The sequence below is a fragment of the Scardinius erythrophthalmus genome (genome assembly GCF_964197995.2).
Source record: "Scardinius erythrophthalmus genome assembly, chromosome: 4".
Taxonomy (NCBI): domain Eukaryota; kingdom Metazoa; phylum Chordata; class Actinopteri; order Cypriniformes; family Leuciscidae; genus Scardinius; species Scardinius erythrophthalmus.
Window position 1 is genome coordinate 13,746,009 of NC_138224.1, and position 17,202 is coordinate 13,763,210.

The following is a 17,202-nucleotide window of genomic DNA, read 5'->3' on the forward strand; positions in this document are numbered from 1 at the left end:
GTAAAACACCTGTTGGAATGCATCTTTTGCAGCGATGTTTGTGTGAGCATATCAGTGAACACCCCTGACCACTCGGTGAGTTTCACGTCTTTGTAAACGAAAGTTTAATGCGTTTTAGGAAGGATTGTTCCAGTGCACCTATGCAGCCATTGTGTAGGTGGGGGGGTGCTACCACAGAAACCGAAATTTCTAGGGCCAGCAGTATTTGTCCAAATTTCAACCTTAACCATTGTATTTCATCAGAAACGATCTGAAAACAGGGCTTTAAGTGTAAAATACCGAACTTGTCCTTTAGCATTGTCATACATTCTTATACCCATGCCAAACTCCGAGAGCTGTCATGACAGAACTAAGAGCTGGAGCAAAAAAAGTGTGTGTAACATAAGAATTCAAGAGGAAGAGGATATCCTGTTCACCCACTGACCTGTGTGTTAACGTCCATGTCGGCCTCCAGCAACACTCGAACGGTAGTGTAATGGCCATTCCGTGCGGCCAAGTGAAGAGGCGTGTGTTTGCGTGTATTGCAGCTCATGAGGTTGGGGTGGGCTGTCAGTAGCATGCAGACCACCTGCAGGCGACCGTACATGGCGGCCAGGTCCAGCGGTGTTTCCCCGCGACTGTTCCTCATGCTGGGGTCCGTCAGCTCCTGCAGCAAAACACGGACCACCTCGGAGTGACCGTACTGAGCCGCACAGTGCAGAGCCGTCTCCTTCTCAAGGTTCTACATCAGAGAGAGAGAGAGACAAGGAGAGACAGTGTGTAATAAATTCATTATGAAAAATCCATTATCCAAACATGAGCTGTCATTTAACCGTGACAACTCACTGTCAATCACTCACTGCCATAAATATCACCCATAATGCAATGCAACTGCCTGCAGGCTATCGTCAGGGTTTTTTTTACACATAAGACGATACACAGCAGCAAAGATGCACATCCTGATCGGATCCCTCTATCACATGAATGCTAGTTAAAGGGATAGTTCACTTTGAAATTAAATTTTGGTATGTTTTAGCTTACCTCAAGGGCATCCAAGATGTAGGTGTCTTTTTTTCCGCAGTAGTTTCAATTTTGATATTTTTAGGTCTGTCAGTCATATAATGCAGGTCTATGGTCACTGTTTTAAAGAACATGCACAGAGTCCAAATTAAAACAATTCCCCATCGTCCAAATTAAACAATTCCCCATCGTAAGTACACATTGATGGCCTAAGACACGAAACAAGCGGTTTGTGTGAGAAAACGAACAGTATTTATATCGTTTTTAGCTCTTATACACAGCCACGTTCAAATGATCTGAGGGCGCGCGCGCATCCTGGTGTGTGACGTGTGCGCAGACTGGTGCATAGATATATACACTAGATGTCGCCTTGTCTACGGCAGTTCATTGGAACAAATGTCTTTAAGGCGACATCTAGTGTATGCACCACGACATCTATGCACCAGTCTGCGTACACGTCACACAGCAGGATGCGCGAGCGCCCTCAGATCACTTGGACGTGGCTGTGTATAAGAGGTAAAAACGATATAAATACTGTTCGTTTTCTCACACAAACCACTCGTTTCGTGTCTTAGACCATCAATGTGTACTAACGATGGGGAATTGTTTAATTTGGACGATGGGGAATTGTTTTAATTTGGACTCTGTGCATGCTCTTTGAGACAGTGACCATAGACCTGCATTATACAACTGACAGACAAGAACGGTTCGACCTAAAAATATCAAAATTTAAACTACTACGGAACAAAAGACACCTACATCTTGGATGCCCTTGAGGTAAGCTAAAACATACCAAAATTTAATTTCAAAGTGAACTATCCCTTTAAAACTGATACAAATTACTTGAAAGTGAAACATGCATTAGCTGTCATGTTGTCATCATATAATTATGAAAGGATAGATCTAATGGCAGTGTTAAATGGGGGGTGTTTTTAGTGACACAAGTCAAAATATATATGGCAAGATATGGCTCAGGATTCCCCTTTATTGTAAGTCTATTTATTTTCATTGACTGATCGCTTAGAAACGTAATAGCACAACTATCCTCCATGTGCGCAAATGGTGTGGGAAGAATTAGAGGTTTGTTCAAATCTGTAAACCTACAAGTGTACTGAGAATATCATCCAATAATGAAACTAGAACTGTGCATTGACAAACAGGCCATAACCCTATTGTAACATAACAGCACCCTCTACTGCCACTACTGCACACCACACTTGTTCTCTTGACTATATATGTTTGTGTTTGTGTGTCTAAAGGGGTGTTTCAACAAACTTAGGCGAGCGAGAAATGAGCGGTTATGTCTGTAGCATGAAGACAGAAGGAGCATTCTTGCAAGTCTGGCAATAAACAAGACAGCTGCAGCGAGAGAGCGCGGCTGCTTTAACTGCAATGACTTATTTCAAGCAAATGGGTTCCTTAATTAGCCAGACATGATTGAAAATGATGATAAGAGACTCCCAGTCCCTGAAGCAGCACAAAGAAACAGACCTGATACTGCAGTCAGATTTTTCTCACTCTCTTTATCGCTCACTCATATTTTCTGTCCTGCCTTTCTTCCTTTAATCTCCCTTTTTTGGCCTTGAACACCAAACACACACAGTAATTTCCTGCATCTATAAGCGCAGCCCCCATTGTGCATCTGTATGTCGCCCAGACAGCGCAATATCCAGAGAGACAGCGAGGTTGCTTTCCCACTCCATACGGTTCACACCCTATTGGTTAATTTCCAAGATGGGCTGTCATGATAAAACAACAGGAGAACAGGCAATCACATTCAATAAATGAAATGACACATAATAGTGACGGTTATCTAGAGCGATCAGCACTTTAGACGACACAAAACACATAATTAAAGTATAAAATAGACAAACAGTCTCAACAAAAGTGCTTTGTTCAGAGATGAGGACCCTGTGAGTCTCGTCTCTTAGCGGAGCACTAAAGCAGATGTACAGACAGACAGTACAGCCCACGGGAGGATAGAAGAGGTGTGGATGAGTGCATTAGTCTCGGCTATCCTGTACAATCCAATGCAGTTTAATGCGGATTCGTTTCTTGAGCTAGTATTTTAGAATTAAAGGAATGTATCCGGGTTCAATACAAGTTAAGCTCAATAGACAGCATTTAATGTTGATTGCCACAAATAAAATAAAATAAAATAAAATAAAATGTACTTAAGTAATTAAAGGTAATTACAATGGAAAGGAATGGGGAAACATTTTTGAGGGTTTAAAAGCAGAAATGTAAAATGTATAATTTTATAAAAGCACTTTGATTCTTCTGTTAAAATGTGTACTATTTAGATAATCATTTTACAGACATTTTAGGGTTTTAGGGTATATGGCATCACTCCCATTTAAGTGTCTCACTGTAACCCAGATTTTTGCTTCTTTATTATTTTAAGAAAATGAGAGACAAGTGGAAATTGCTTTTTTGTGCCCGGAATAATCCTTTATATAAGCCACCATGCCATTTCATACACAGGAAGCTGGGTCCAGAAGTGACCATCGAACTATGAGACACATGGTTCAACTTATTCTCTTACATACTGTACTCTTGTTTGGCTAAGGCAGGAAGCATAGGAGCCGGGGATGGCCGAGCACCCATGGAAAAACACAAGATATTCTCTATTAATTTTAAACAATCCAAAAATCTATTGAGAACTGAACGCCTCTCTGTGCAACTTGACCAATAAGGTGGATCTAAATCCAGAACTGTGAATTGTAAGGAGAAATGGGTGAGAGTGTTAACACGGTGGATCTGACACCGGACTCACAAACACATCTGGCAAACACTGTGTGTGTGTGTGTGTGTGTGTGTGTGTGTGTGTGTGTGTGTGTGTGTGTGTGTGTGTGTGTGTGTGTGTGTGTGTGTGAGAGAGGGAGAGAAATAGAGGAATTCAGAGGGCTGTCTCTTGTGGGCTCAGAGAATCTGGAGTCAGAGAAAATGGTGTAACCTTTCGTCCTCCCAGCCAGAAAACAAAACATTCCTGAGTAACGCACAAAACTAGCCATTTTCTCACACACATACACACACTCTCTCTCTCTCAAACACATACAGACTCATCCACTAAGCATCTATGCCCATATGTTCAAACACACATCTTAGCTATCTAAATAGGCCTACATCTATTGTTTTTAACATAACAGTATTTTTAAATATATTACACTACTGTTCAATCTTTTGGGATTGTTAAGATTAAAAAAAAAATACTTTTATTCAGCAGGGACACATTAAATTGATCAAATGTGACAGAGAAGACAGAATGTTACAAAAGTTTTCTATTCCAATTTCCAAATAAATACTGTATTACAGCATATTAGAATGATTAAAATACATTTTAAAATAAATTCAAACAGGAAACAGTTATTTTAAACTGGAATGATGTTTCACAACATTACTGTTTTACTGCATGTTTCTTTTGATCAAATAAATGCAGCCTAGGTGAGCATAAGAGACTTCTTTCAGAAACATTAAACAATAGTAGACCTCAAACTTTTGAATAGTAGTGTTTTTTTTTTATATTATATCATATCAGCTTTAATATAAAATGAATCTAAATGCTACAGAATAACCATATCCTGATTTAATTGAACTCATTTTTCCCAAAGGAAGGTTTACTCAGAATTAGCTCACATCTGCGGACAGATTTGTCCCCCAATGTATAGCTAAGTAAACCAAAAATAATTTAACTAAAGCACTTTCTGCCTCTCTGTAATTGGTCGATAAATCAGGCATCAATCCACAAATGGACACGCCAATAGCCTCTTTATATGTATTTACAACAAAACTCTAGTGCACTAACATAAATTCACTGTTTGTGCTCTAGAAAGAAAGTAATACAGGTTTAGAAAGACTTGAGGGTGAGTAAATGATGACAGAACTTTTATTTTGAGGTGAACTATTCTTTCCAGAACTTGCTCACTTAGCTGAATGTTATCAGTACTCAAGTAAATTAGCACAGACTGTCCTTAATATAAAGTCTTATGCTATAAAATGGGCCTGTCACAGGCTGTCATGTTCTTTTCTGTAAAGATGGAGATCGCTGGGTGACAAATCACCTGCAGGTACGTTTGAAGCGGATGTTCAATATGTACATGGCAGAGATGCATTGAGTGTTTAGATTGATTTTTATGTCGTTCCAGATAGAATATTGATAAATGGAAACTCTCCACTTTTATTGTATTCAGGGTTCGTACAGATACTGTAAATTGAAATTCCAGGACTTTCAATAACTTTTCAAGCTCTACTTTTTGGTTTTCAAGGACTAACATCAGAGATCGCACTTATCAAACAATATTTTTAGTATTTTTTAAACTCAAATTACAGATATAAGGTATCCAAAATACAGCTTACAACGTTTTTAAAAATATATATTAAATACAACGTTTATAATGGTTATTATTGTTCTATAAATAATATTTTATAATGTTGGCGTACTTGGCATATCGAGAAAAGGTCTGATGGAGGTTTATCAGACAGGATGCAGTGTTAAATTGTGCGTGAAAAGACAAACAAAAAAATAAATTTCATATATTTTGTATTTAAATTAGTCAAGCACTTTTCAAGCACCTCTTCGTAAATATGGCTGTTTTCAAGGGTTTTCCAGGCCTTAAATTCATTACTTTAAGCTTTAAGCACCTTGTACAAACCCTGATTTACAAATCTGGACGAAACACACAGGCTCAAATGAATTTTTATATATTAGAAATGCACACCACAATCTTTAAATAGGCACTTAGAACGGCACACAATTCCAAAAAACTTTTTGACATTCCCGGAGGGTTTACAGCCATTGTGTTTGTTTGTGTCGGCATAAAAAAACTATAAAACACTTCGCTTTAAGAGATGGGGCTATAAACAGCCTCTATTTAGCAGTGCTGAAATAATAGCATATACCCTCTGACACCAAATATATGAGTATTGTATTCGGATATGAGTAATGTCCAAGTCATAAAGAGCTCAGCATCCCACGCTGCAGTGTAATATATGCCATAATGTCTGTGCCACCGGCTGTGTGTGTATCACCACTTTTGCTTTGCTTATTGCTCCTAAGGTGCTGCACATACTGTACCTGTATTTATTTAGAGAGAAGGATGTAAAATGGAGTGAAAGCAACATTTTTAACAGAGTGAAAGGTCACAGCTGTTTGTTATCAACCACCAGCCATCAGTCAGGGTTGTGCAGCGCTAATAATTGAGTTGAGAAAGCTTCCTGAATTTGAGTTGAATTAATTTTAAGCCAATTCAAAACAACGTCCTTTCATGAATTAAAAACGAGCAAACTCAAAAACAGGCCCTAATCATTATTAACAGACTACTGACATTGTAAATGATTGCCGTACGCTGTCTTTGTCTCTCCGAAACGCACTCATGCCGGCGGTGAAGGTCTATCCATCAAGCTGATGGTTTAGTGGCTGAAGATTGGAGGTAATTGTTTCTCAGGCTGGTGTGGTCATTAAGAGTGAGGTAGACAGCAGGAGAGAAGAGCTGCACTCTTCCTTGCACCGAGACAGCATTTTAACTGCAGGAAAATACAGGCTTTTCACAGAGCTGCCCTGATTATGCTCAACAAACCCTCCATCAGCCCATCAAAACGCTGAGATGCGAGGAACAGGTCTGAAACTGTCAAAAAAAAAAACCTGTTAAGAGCAGAGGTGGACAAAGTACACAACTTCCTTACTTGAGTGAAAGTACAGATACTACTGGTCAAATATTACTCCGTTACAAGACCGATTTTTACTTAAGTAAAAGTAAAGAAGTACTCGTTTTTACTAAAGTATCAGAAGTAAAAAGTAAATGTCAATGCATTGTTTTATTATTGTTGCATTGTTGTATGTAATACTTAAAGTACCGTATGCCTCTGAATCTATGCCTGCATACCTACCCTCATATCAATATCACATTTATTTCTAGAACACAGATCCAGAAGTGGGATTGAATGTGAGATTGAATAAGTGCACTCAATAACGTCCACAATGGTTTCAGACACCCAAATGGCTGTTCCCTCAAATACTGCCCTATTTAAAGTTTTTTGGCTTTTAGTATGAATATGTTAGCCTTACTGTTATCTATAAGCTAGCGTGCTCGAAAACAATGACAAAATTCGCATTTAGAAGACCAAACCCAACGTTGAAAATGAAAATCAAGTTGACGTCAGAATCCAACGTCAGACTGACTTAAATCCCCAACATTGGACAGACATTGTATTGTGGTTGGAAATGAAAATCGGGTTGACATCAGAAACCAACGTCAGATTGGCGTTAATCTCCAACATTGGACAGACGTTGTATTGTGGTTGGAAATGAAAATCGGGTTGACATCAGAAACCAACATCAGTCGGGTTCCGACGTCAATCTGACGTCAACCCGATTTTCATTTCATTTCATTCCATTTCCACAATCATCCCCTGACTGACGTTACTACTTTCTACTCAAGGACCTTGACAGAAATGTAGTGGAGTAAAAATGTCTTTCAAATGTAGTGAAGTTAAAGTAAAAAGTTTCCAGAAAATATAATAGTCAAGTACAGATACTCAAAAAGTGTACTTAAGTACAGTACTCAAGTAAATGTAGGCTACTTTGTTACTGTCCACCTCTGGTTAAGAGTGTGTATGTGTGCATGATTGAGTACACGGGGACTGCACTCAAAACAGGTGTTTTAAGTGTTTGTCCATTTGTACTAGACTAGTGTAAAGAGCTCAATAGCACTCATTACTAGTGCTTGTTACTGCTGTTTGGATTTGAACAAACCCTTAAGTATTAAAGTTCAGCTCATCACCCATTATTTTGGACATGGATGGTACCTCAAACTGTGGCAGCATGTTGAGGAAAGGTATGCTATTTCTTTTCAGACGTACTATTTTCATCTGCCACATGATGAAATGTGTACAATACAGACTGTTTCATAGCAGTTTTACAGAGATAAACCGGAAAATAATGATTCAGTGATGCAAACAATTCTATTTCTGCTGTAAAGCAGCTCTAAAAAGACAATAGTGATTGACACTGAGCTTACAAAGATTAAATTTGCTGTAAGGGTACAGTACCTGTTCATTAACTCTGCTGTGGGACGGCCCGTGGTGGATCAGTATCTGGACTATGTCCACGTCACCTCTCCATGCGGCCAGATGCAGAGGAAAACAGCCCTTACTGTCGGCCACATTAGTAGAGGCTTCAAACTGCAACAACTTCAACACCACGTCCCTGAGAGAAACACAAATAACGAAAAATTTCACGCTTTTGTAATTGTGTGGGCAATTTTCATTCTTAAATAACCAAAATCACATAAATCTTCTGTGGTGCTATTTAACTTAGCAGGCACAATATGAAGGGGGTAATTGTGCTCTAATCCTAATAATACATAATTCATGTTATGCAAAATCCCTCTCCCACTCTGGCCTCATTCTTACAGTGAGCATTTAAACCACCCAAAAACCTTAAACTAATCTAATTCCATTCCTGCATTAAAAAAAATCTGCCTAATCTGACACCGCCCCATCCCATAAACCCCTCACTAATCAAATAAAACTCTATCCACCCTAATATAGCTGTCTCCAGACTGCCCTAATTAGACCTCACCCCCATTTCATAAACCCCGCCCTAATCTGACATCACACTCTTCTAATCCTGATGTATATGAGCTGGATTACACCTCTGGAATCTCAAGTAATCCTGACGTCAAGCGTTTTCCCTTTTTAAATCCATAATACCATGTTGGGAGGGAGTGATTGTCTGAGATGTTCTGGAGTGAATGTGTGCGAAGCTTCCCAGCAATCAAGAATAGACGCACAGGCTATGCACAGAAAATGTCGAAGAAATGAAACCAAACACCTTTTAATCACTGTTGACTTTGCTTACATGATGGAATATCATACATCTCACAAGGTATTTTGGCAAAAACGACATGTAACCTAATTCAAGGTTATTTTGGCTAGAAGTGGGTTACTTATAGCCGGACTGTCTCGGGTCTATAGTTAACCTAGATAGTGGAATGACTATCAGCTATTGCTTGCTGGGTTGTTGTGTGTAAGCGTTCATTTGATTGAGCATTAACTGATTTGCACCTTGATTCAGCAGTTCACTTTTCAAGAACCTGTAAATGGATTAGAGAATATGAGTGTGTCACCTGTGTCCGTTTAGAGACGCGTGGTGCAGAGGTGTGTATCCTGAGCCGTCTGCACAGTTCACATTGAGGCCTCTCCACATGCTGCAGAGGAGAAGAGATAGTGCTCAGTACAGATCAGTAAACACGAAAAAAGACATCAGTACAAAACTACTATACACCTACAACAAAACCACATATAGCATATTTTTCATGAGTTATTTCTTTAAAAAGCTGATCTGAGAGCTGATACAGCAGAGATTGTGTAAACTACACTCATGCCAAGATTGCTATGAGACTCTCCCGTTTCTCACGATCTCCAGAGGACCTTAAATGCTGCTTAGAGCACACACACACACACACACGTTTACCTCAAGGTCTAAATGGGGAAATACCCCTGAACAAGGGTTTTCACGCTTTTTCTTGTTTAAGAACAGGAACCACTTTCTAAATAAAAAGGCAAAATAAAAAAAACATCTACTAATATTTACACAAACTAATGTATGAACGTCAGAAAGGAAAGAGAGCTTCCACAAAAAGTTTTATTTTAATCATTTTTATTTCTATTATTATTCTATTATTAAAACACAAATGTGTTAAAATATTTCAGTACACAAATTTAATACCTTAAGTTAACACATTAAGTATGCTAGCCCTAAAAAAGTTGTATTATTTATAAACTATTGTATTATATTATTTATAGCATGTCCTCAAGAGAGGTTTTTGTCAGATTTAGCAACATTTCTAATTTTTAAATCTTGCACATAAATCAATAATTGCATAGTAATGGCAGAAAAAACATCATTCATTCTCCAAAAATTTTTTTTAAAGTCATTCATTTTCCAATTATAGAATAAACAGAAAGCACATTGTGGTCACGCTCTGTGACTTTGTCAAATGAGAGATTGTGGCATAAAGATTGCTGATTTATTGTTTAATCGAGGCTACGGCAAGTAATACTTTCAGATACTTTCTCTCTATTTCACACACACGATGGGTTTCCATGTTTAATGGGGACTTTCTATACACATAATGATTTTTATACTGTACAAACTGTACATTCTAACACCTAAACTCCTAAACCTATCCATCACAGAAAACTTTCTGCATTTTTACATTTTCAAAAAACATAATTTAGTATTATTTATATTTTCAAAAAACATAATTTAGTATTATTTATAAGTTGTTTTCCTCATGTGGACCAAACACACACACGTTAATACCTGAGAACATGTCCATAACCATGAGGAGTCAATACTCAAGAGTACTGATGTCTAGACTGATAAGTAGACTCACCCTAGATGAGGAGGACAACCATGACCCATGATATGACTCACAACATGACTGACCAATCACAGGACAACAGGAAACACACTCACTCATTCACACACACACACACACACACACACACACACACACACACACACACACACACACACACACACACACACACACACACACACACACACACACAGTGTCCCATGCTGCCATAAATAGACATTCCAATAGTCTGCAGAAACAACATTAGACAGAGGAGCATGAGAAAACTTCTTAAGCTAGTTCAGAGGACAACAACTGAGAGTGTGTGAGACTATGAGAGAGAACCAGAAATATCAGGACCCTTTAAAGGGGTATTTTGGGTTCAGTATAACTCAACACAACATAGAAAATCATTCTGACTCACCCCTCAATAAATTCAATTTATTAATTGACAATTTCATGATGCAAATATCAAGAATTTTTTATGAAATCTTAATAGAAGATCTATGTTACCGTCTCTTATGCTCACCAAGTCAAAAATAGAATGATACTGCGAAATATTATTTCAATTTAAAATAACTCTTTTCTATTTAATTAAAAAAAAATTTAAATGAACTTTAAAAGTGCAAATTTATCCTTCAGACAACATTTTAATACGATGGTGCTAAAGAAACATTTCTTATTATTATCAATGTCGCAAATAGTTGTGCTGCTTAATATTTTTGTGGAAACAATGATAGTTTTTTTTCTAGGATTATTTGATGAATATAAATTTCAAAAGAACAGCATTTATTTAAAATAGAAATAGTTGGTAACATTATAAATGTCTTCACTGTCACTTTTAATCAATTTAATGCGTCTTTGTATTAATAAAATAAAAGTATTAATTTATTTTCCAAACTTTTGCATGGTACTAGTGTACAGAATGTTTAATGAGGATTTAAACAAGGAAGTATTAAATAGGACAAACATAATTTTCCCATTATACTGCAAGTGTCAATTTTGTTTGCTTTTATAAAAAAAAAAGGGACATGTCAAAATATTTTCTGTGGTAATAAGCCACCTTTAAAGCTGAACTTATATTGAACCCGTACCATTCCTTAAACATCAGGCATACAAAGCACGTTCTTGCATCAAACATCAACCTAAGAGTCTATCAATCAAACGATCAGCGAAAACCCCCTCAGAAATTCTGTTTCATTCCAAAGGGCTGTTTTTACTCTACACACATACCAGATGAGCTGCTATATTCAGCACAGATATCATGCATTTTAGCATTTGTTTGCCGCTGTGAAGGAACTTTGTGCAGCAGCACACATCAAAGAAACAACAGAGAAGGTACAAATTGAGTTAGTTAAAAGCATTAGATCGAGCTGCAAAACAAGGCCGTTCCTCAACGGATTAGGCAACTATGCAGGGTATTTCCTACATCAACTACGTCAAGTGTTTATTCCCTCTGCATTCAGCAGAGGTCACAGTCGGCGGCAGTGCGACCATGATGTGGCTGGATGAACGTCTCATGCTGATGATTCTGGTGAGAGAGAAGGATTGAGATAAAAGTATAATATTGTGACAAACGGGAATCTAAGCATCATTTCCCTCTCTTGCGCTCAGAGCGAGGGAAAGCCCTGCCTTTGCTGTGAGCGTATGACTCATCCTGTGTGTGGAGAGCACCAGGGTGCTGCACTGAATACAGTATATCAGTATCACCCAACCTGACACACACACACACACACACACACACACACACACACACACACACACACACACACACACACACACACACACAGCAGCGCAGAACTAATTGGCATAGCTACACACTCTAGAATCGTGAGTAGTTGGAAGCGCATGAGGGAGGGTTATTGAAGAGGAGGATATGAATAGACGTGGAGAAGTCGACAGAGAGAGAGCTCCGACTGAGAATTGACAACTGCTCTCTAGACACATAGTCACAAAAACAAACTTAAAATATCTCACATAGACAAACCACTCTAAAAAAAATTGGCATCATTTTGCACAAAAATACTTTTGCAATACTTTTACTTATTTTTGTGCCTCTTACGCTCACCACGGCTGCATATACAGTATGTGATCAAATATACAGTAAAAACAGTAATATTATGAAATACACTCACCTAAAGGATTATTAGGAACACCTGTTCAATTTCTCATTAATGCAATTATCTAATCAACCAATCACATGGCAGTTGCTTCAATGCATTTAGGGGTGTGGTCCTGGTCAAGACAATTTCCTGAACTCCAAACTGAATGTCAGAATGGGAAAGAAAGGTGATTTAAGCAATTTTGAGCGCGGCATGGTTGTTGGTGCCAGACGGGCCGGTCTGAGTATTTCACAATCTGCTCAGTTACTTGGATTTTCACGCACAACCATTTCTAGGGTTTACAAAGAATGGTGTGAAAAGGGAAAAACATCCAGTATGCGGCAGTCCTGTAGGCGAAAATGCCTTGTTGATGCTAGAGGTCAGAGGAGAATGGGCCGACTGATTCAAGCTGATAGAAGAGCAACTTTGACTGAAATAACCACTCGTTACAACCGAGGTATGCAGCAAAGCATTTGTGAAGCCACAACACGCACAACCTTGAGGCGGATGGGCTACAACAGCAGAAGACCCCACTGGGTACAACTCATCTACACTTCAAATAGGAAAAAGAGGCTACAATTTGCACGAGCTCACCAAAATTGGACAGTTGAAGACTAGTAAAATGTTGCCTGGTCTGATGAGTCTCGATTTCTGTTGAGACATTCAGATGGTAGAGTCAGAATTTGGCGTAAACAGAATGAGAACATGGATCCATCATGCCTTGTTACCACTGTGCAGGCTGGTGGTGGTGGTGTGATGGTGTGGGGGATGTTTTCTTGGCACACTTTAGGCCCCTTAGTGCCAATTGGGCATCGTTTAAATGCCACAGCCATCTGAGCATTGTTTCTGACCATGTCCATCCCTTTATGACCACCATGTACCCATCCTCTGATGGCTACTTCCAGCAGGATAATGTCACAAAGCTCGAATCATTTCAAATTGTTTTCTTGAACATGACAATGAGTTCACTGTGCTAAAATGGCCCCCACAGTCACCAGATCTCAACCCAATAGAGCATCTTTGGGATGTGGTGGAACGGGAGCTTCGTGCCCTGGATGTGCATCCCACAAATCTCCATCAACTGCAATATGCTATCCTATCAATATGGGCCAACATTTCTAAAGAATGCTTTCAGCACCTTGTTGAATCAATGCCATGTACTGTAGAATTAAGGCAGTTCTGAAGGCGAAAGGGGGTCAAACACAGTATTAGTATGGTGTTCCTAATAATCCTTTAGGTGAGTGTATTATAACAATTTAAAAGAACTGTTTTCTATTTTAATACATTTTAAAAAGTATATTATTATGATGCAAAGCAGAATTTCAGCATCATTACTCCAGTCTTCAGTGTCAAATGATCCTTCAGAAATCATTCTAATATGTTTATTTGCTGCTCAAAAAATTTCTTATTATTATCAATGCTGAGTTGCATGTTGATTCTTTGGTGAATAAAACAGCATTTATTTCAAAAAGAAATCTTTTGTAATATTACAAATGTCTGTACTGTCACATTTGATCAATTTAATACATCGTTGCTGAATACAACTGTTTTTCAAAAAAAAAAAAAAAAAAACGACTGACCTCAAACTTTTGAACAGTAGTGTACTTTTTTCTTTTCTGAAAGAAATGTGAGCGGTGCAGACATTTCATGTGTCATAAACGGCTTGATCGTTCATTCATTCACTGTTGACTACATAGTGCATGTCACACGTCATTGTTTGTATATGACATAACAAACATGTTGAAAGCTAAATGACAAAAAAAATCTAGTTGACAAGCAAATCTGAACATTCTGTTTACAGAGAAAAGTTGTGTCCCAAATTATATACTACACACTATGTATGAATTATATGTGAATTGTAGTATATTCTCAAATGGAACAAGCATTCAACGGTTTCCAGTTACACGTCATTAGCATTTATTTAGCACCTCTGCTATGAAGTGAAAGTATGATGGTGTAGATGTATGTAAAATGGGACATGGCATGACCATAAAAATCAATTAATTTGAGTTATCAGTTACTCATGACAGTCCCATGACATGACATGTGCAGACATGTTAAGATACGGTCACATTTACCATGATTGACGTTGACCAACAGAAAGCTTGGTTTGATAGTGAATTCTGTGTATTCTGTGCTTGATTCATCTACACTATTGATATATTAAATAGAACTTTTTTTGCCATGAAATTTTGTTAATGTAACCGCACTATTGCACAACAAAGTGTAACACTTATAAAAGTAACTGAAATGTTTGCTTTACTCTCAATATCGTCTATTGTGTTTAAAAAAGCAAAACATAAGGCTTCCTGCATCCTTATTGGTCGATTGGCCCATATTGTTTGAAGTGGCTCAATCAGATTGTGCGTCAGATTGACTGGCAGGGTCTGCCGATGCCCCTTTCCTTTCATTTCCACTGGAGGATAATTAAAACCAGACACGAGCAATCAATAACTGCAACGTACCCCGAGGGCACAGGAAATGCACTGATGTCATTGATTCTCCCATGAGCCCTCTGAGTGTTATTGGGCGTGTGTGGCCTCCTTATGAGAGATCACAGACATATGAACACGCTCAACAAAGTCTGGCACGGCTCGAGATCTTTCATGTCTACCTGCAGTCTGCTAACAAGCAGCCATTTCTTAGCAAAATCTAATTACAGAAAATCGCTTTGATTAATGATGGGGCAATTTGTTGTTACATACATCACCAGTGTGGGAAACCTGACACGAGCTTAAACATCAACCCACGAGGAAAGTTTCTACGTCTGTGTGTGAATGTGTTAAACAGATTTTGTATATCCAGTGCTGCCAAACGATCTGAGCAGAAGCCGAATTTAGATTTTAACAAGCTGTTCTCCACGTAAGCAAAGCTTAATCAGAAAGCCCAACACAAGGGAGCAGTATGAATCCCTCAGGCCTACCACAGTCTTAATCTCTACTTGAAGGACAAATAATGACTAAATGATACACAAGCAAGCATGTAGTAAGAACAAAGTGTGCTTATGACATCTGTGCTAAAGGCCAGTTGAGTGTGGATTACGTACAGTATTCTGTGGTTACTTCTTACCAGAGTTCTCGCCAGTGTTTGACCACCACTATCCCACAATGCATGCTGCCACCCTGACCAGCCAGTCACAACTGGCCTTCAGTTTGGACCACTGTGTGTGTTTACAGTCCCTCTGTACTAACCGGGCATGCTGTATTTCTGTCAAGCGTCTACATATTTTCTAAGGCAAAATCCCAAAAAACTCCACAAGCCACACAAAGTTGCTAATGATGCTAAGCTAACAGTGTGATACCAAGTATAAAAACACATCAACACAACTATATTTAGGCCTAGTTAAATAAGCAACTTTTCATTAGACTATTTTAATCAATAGTTTTGGTATTGTTGGTAGGCTAAATGTTTGTACTAGAGTTGCTAATGTTGCTAAGCTAACAGCGTGATACTCATGAAAGCACAAAAATACAAACAAATAATGTATTTCGGGTTAAACAGGAAATATTTTTTTTTAGATTGAACCTCACTATTTTTGGTAGGCTAAAATTATTGCAATAGAGTTGCTAATGTTGATAAGCTAACAGTGTGACAGTGTGCTAACAGTGTGATACAACAGTGTGTACAGTGTACAAAAATATATAAATATTGTATTTCCTGTTAAAACAGGCAATTTGTTTTTACTAGATTTAACTTTGGTTATTTAAAATTGTAATAGGCTAATATTTCAAAATATTACTGTTTTTGCTGAATTTTGATTAGATAAATGCAGCCTTTGGAAGCATAAGACACTTTAAAAAAAACAACAACAACAAAAAAACACAAAAACATCCTATTGACCCCAAACTTTTGAGTGGTAGTGTATATTTTCCACTGAACTGATTCCAAAGCATTCTGGAATCGCCTTCTACACAAAGGATAGATTTGATTCTACATTGGATTTTGGCAGCATGTTGTCCACCTTTTGGAACAGCTTTCTCATTGGGAGCATGCCAATGACACCTTAAAAGGCTGCCTAAACAGACAGCTCACTAAATTTTGGAGCAGTGCTGATGCAGATGCACTGTTGGTTCTTTATATAAATGTTAAAAAGTAACATTAAACCAAGCACACATATCAACCTAAGCATTTGAAGAAACACATTTTGCTGATGCACTGGACAGAGGTGGTCATCAGTGCTGGCCAGATAACTAAACTCCAGGGTCTTATTCTGGATTTAGCTTTGATCTACTGGAGAAGAAAGTGTTTGAGAAAAAACAGATCTGACCACACCAAGCATTTATGTGCCTGACCTGACCTTAACTATTGATTACCAATCTAAGAGATGAAGAGAACATGTTCTCCTCCTCTTTTGCTCTGTGTGTCCAACCTGCCGAGGATCAAACAGATGATTCTCCAGGGCATCAGTGGGGTCAGAGATCCATCACCTCGCTGTAGTTACCTACAATGACCTGGTGACTGATTACTGAGAGTGATCCGGGTCATCAGTCAGTCAAGGAGGACAGTTACATGTGCTGGCATCCTGTCTGCCTAACAAAGAGTTTATCTGAGCAATTACAGGCCACAGGATGATACATAAACATAAAACAGGCACACACAAACATGGCTATATATGGACTTTGTTATGCAGCTGCATTTCTAAAACTAGCTTTTACCTCTTTAAACAAGCGTAAACATGCATGGAGAAGTGTTTTTGTGTATGCATAAATCTCAAAGATAACGGTGTTGAAGTATCTTAT

The 17,202-nt window shown here is 38.3% G+C and overlaps 1 protein-coding gene across 2 annotated transcripts in view; it reads right to left on the reverse strand.

Moving 5' to 3' along the window:
• Positions 1-17,202, reverse strand: part of anks1b (ankyrin repeat and sterile alpha motif domain containing 1B) — a 162,887-nt gene that overhangs the window by 113,896 nt on the left and 31,789 nt on the right. For both annotated transcript variants that reach the window (XM_081362771.1, XM_081362772.1), the window contains exons 2-4: positions 9,126-9,206; positions 8,047-8,203; positions 425-721 (exon numbers count right to left, since the gene is read on the reverse strand). In XM_081362771.1, the coding sequence (XP_081218897.1) occupies positions 425-721; positions 8,047-8,203; positions 9,126-9,206 (535 nt within the window). The remainder of the gene's footprint in view (positions 1-424; positions 722-8,046; positions 8,204-9,125; positions 9,207-17,202) is intronic.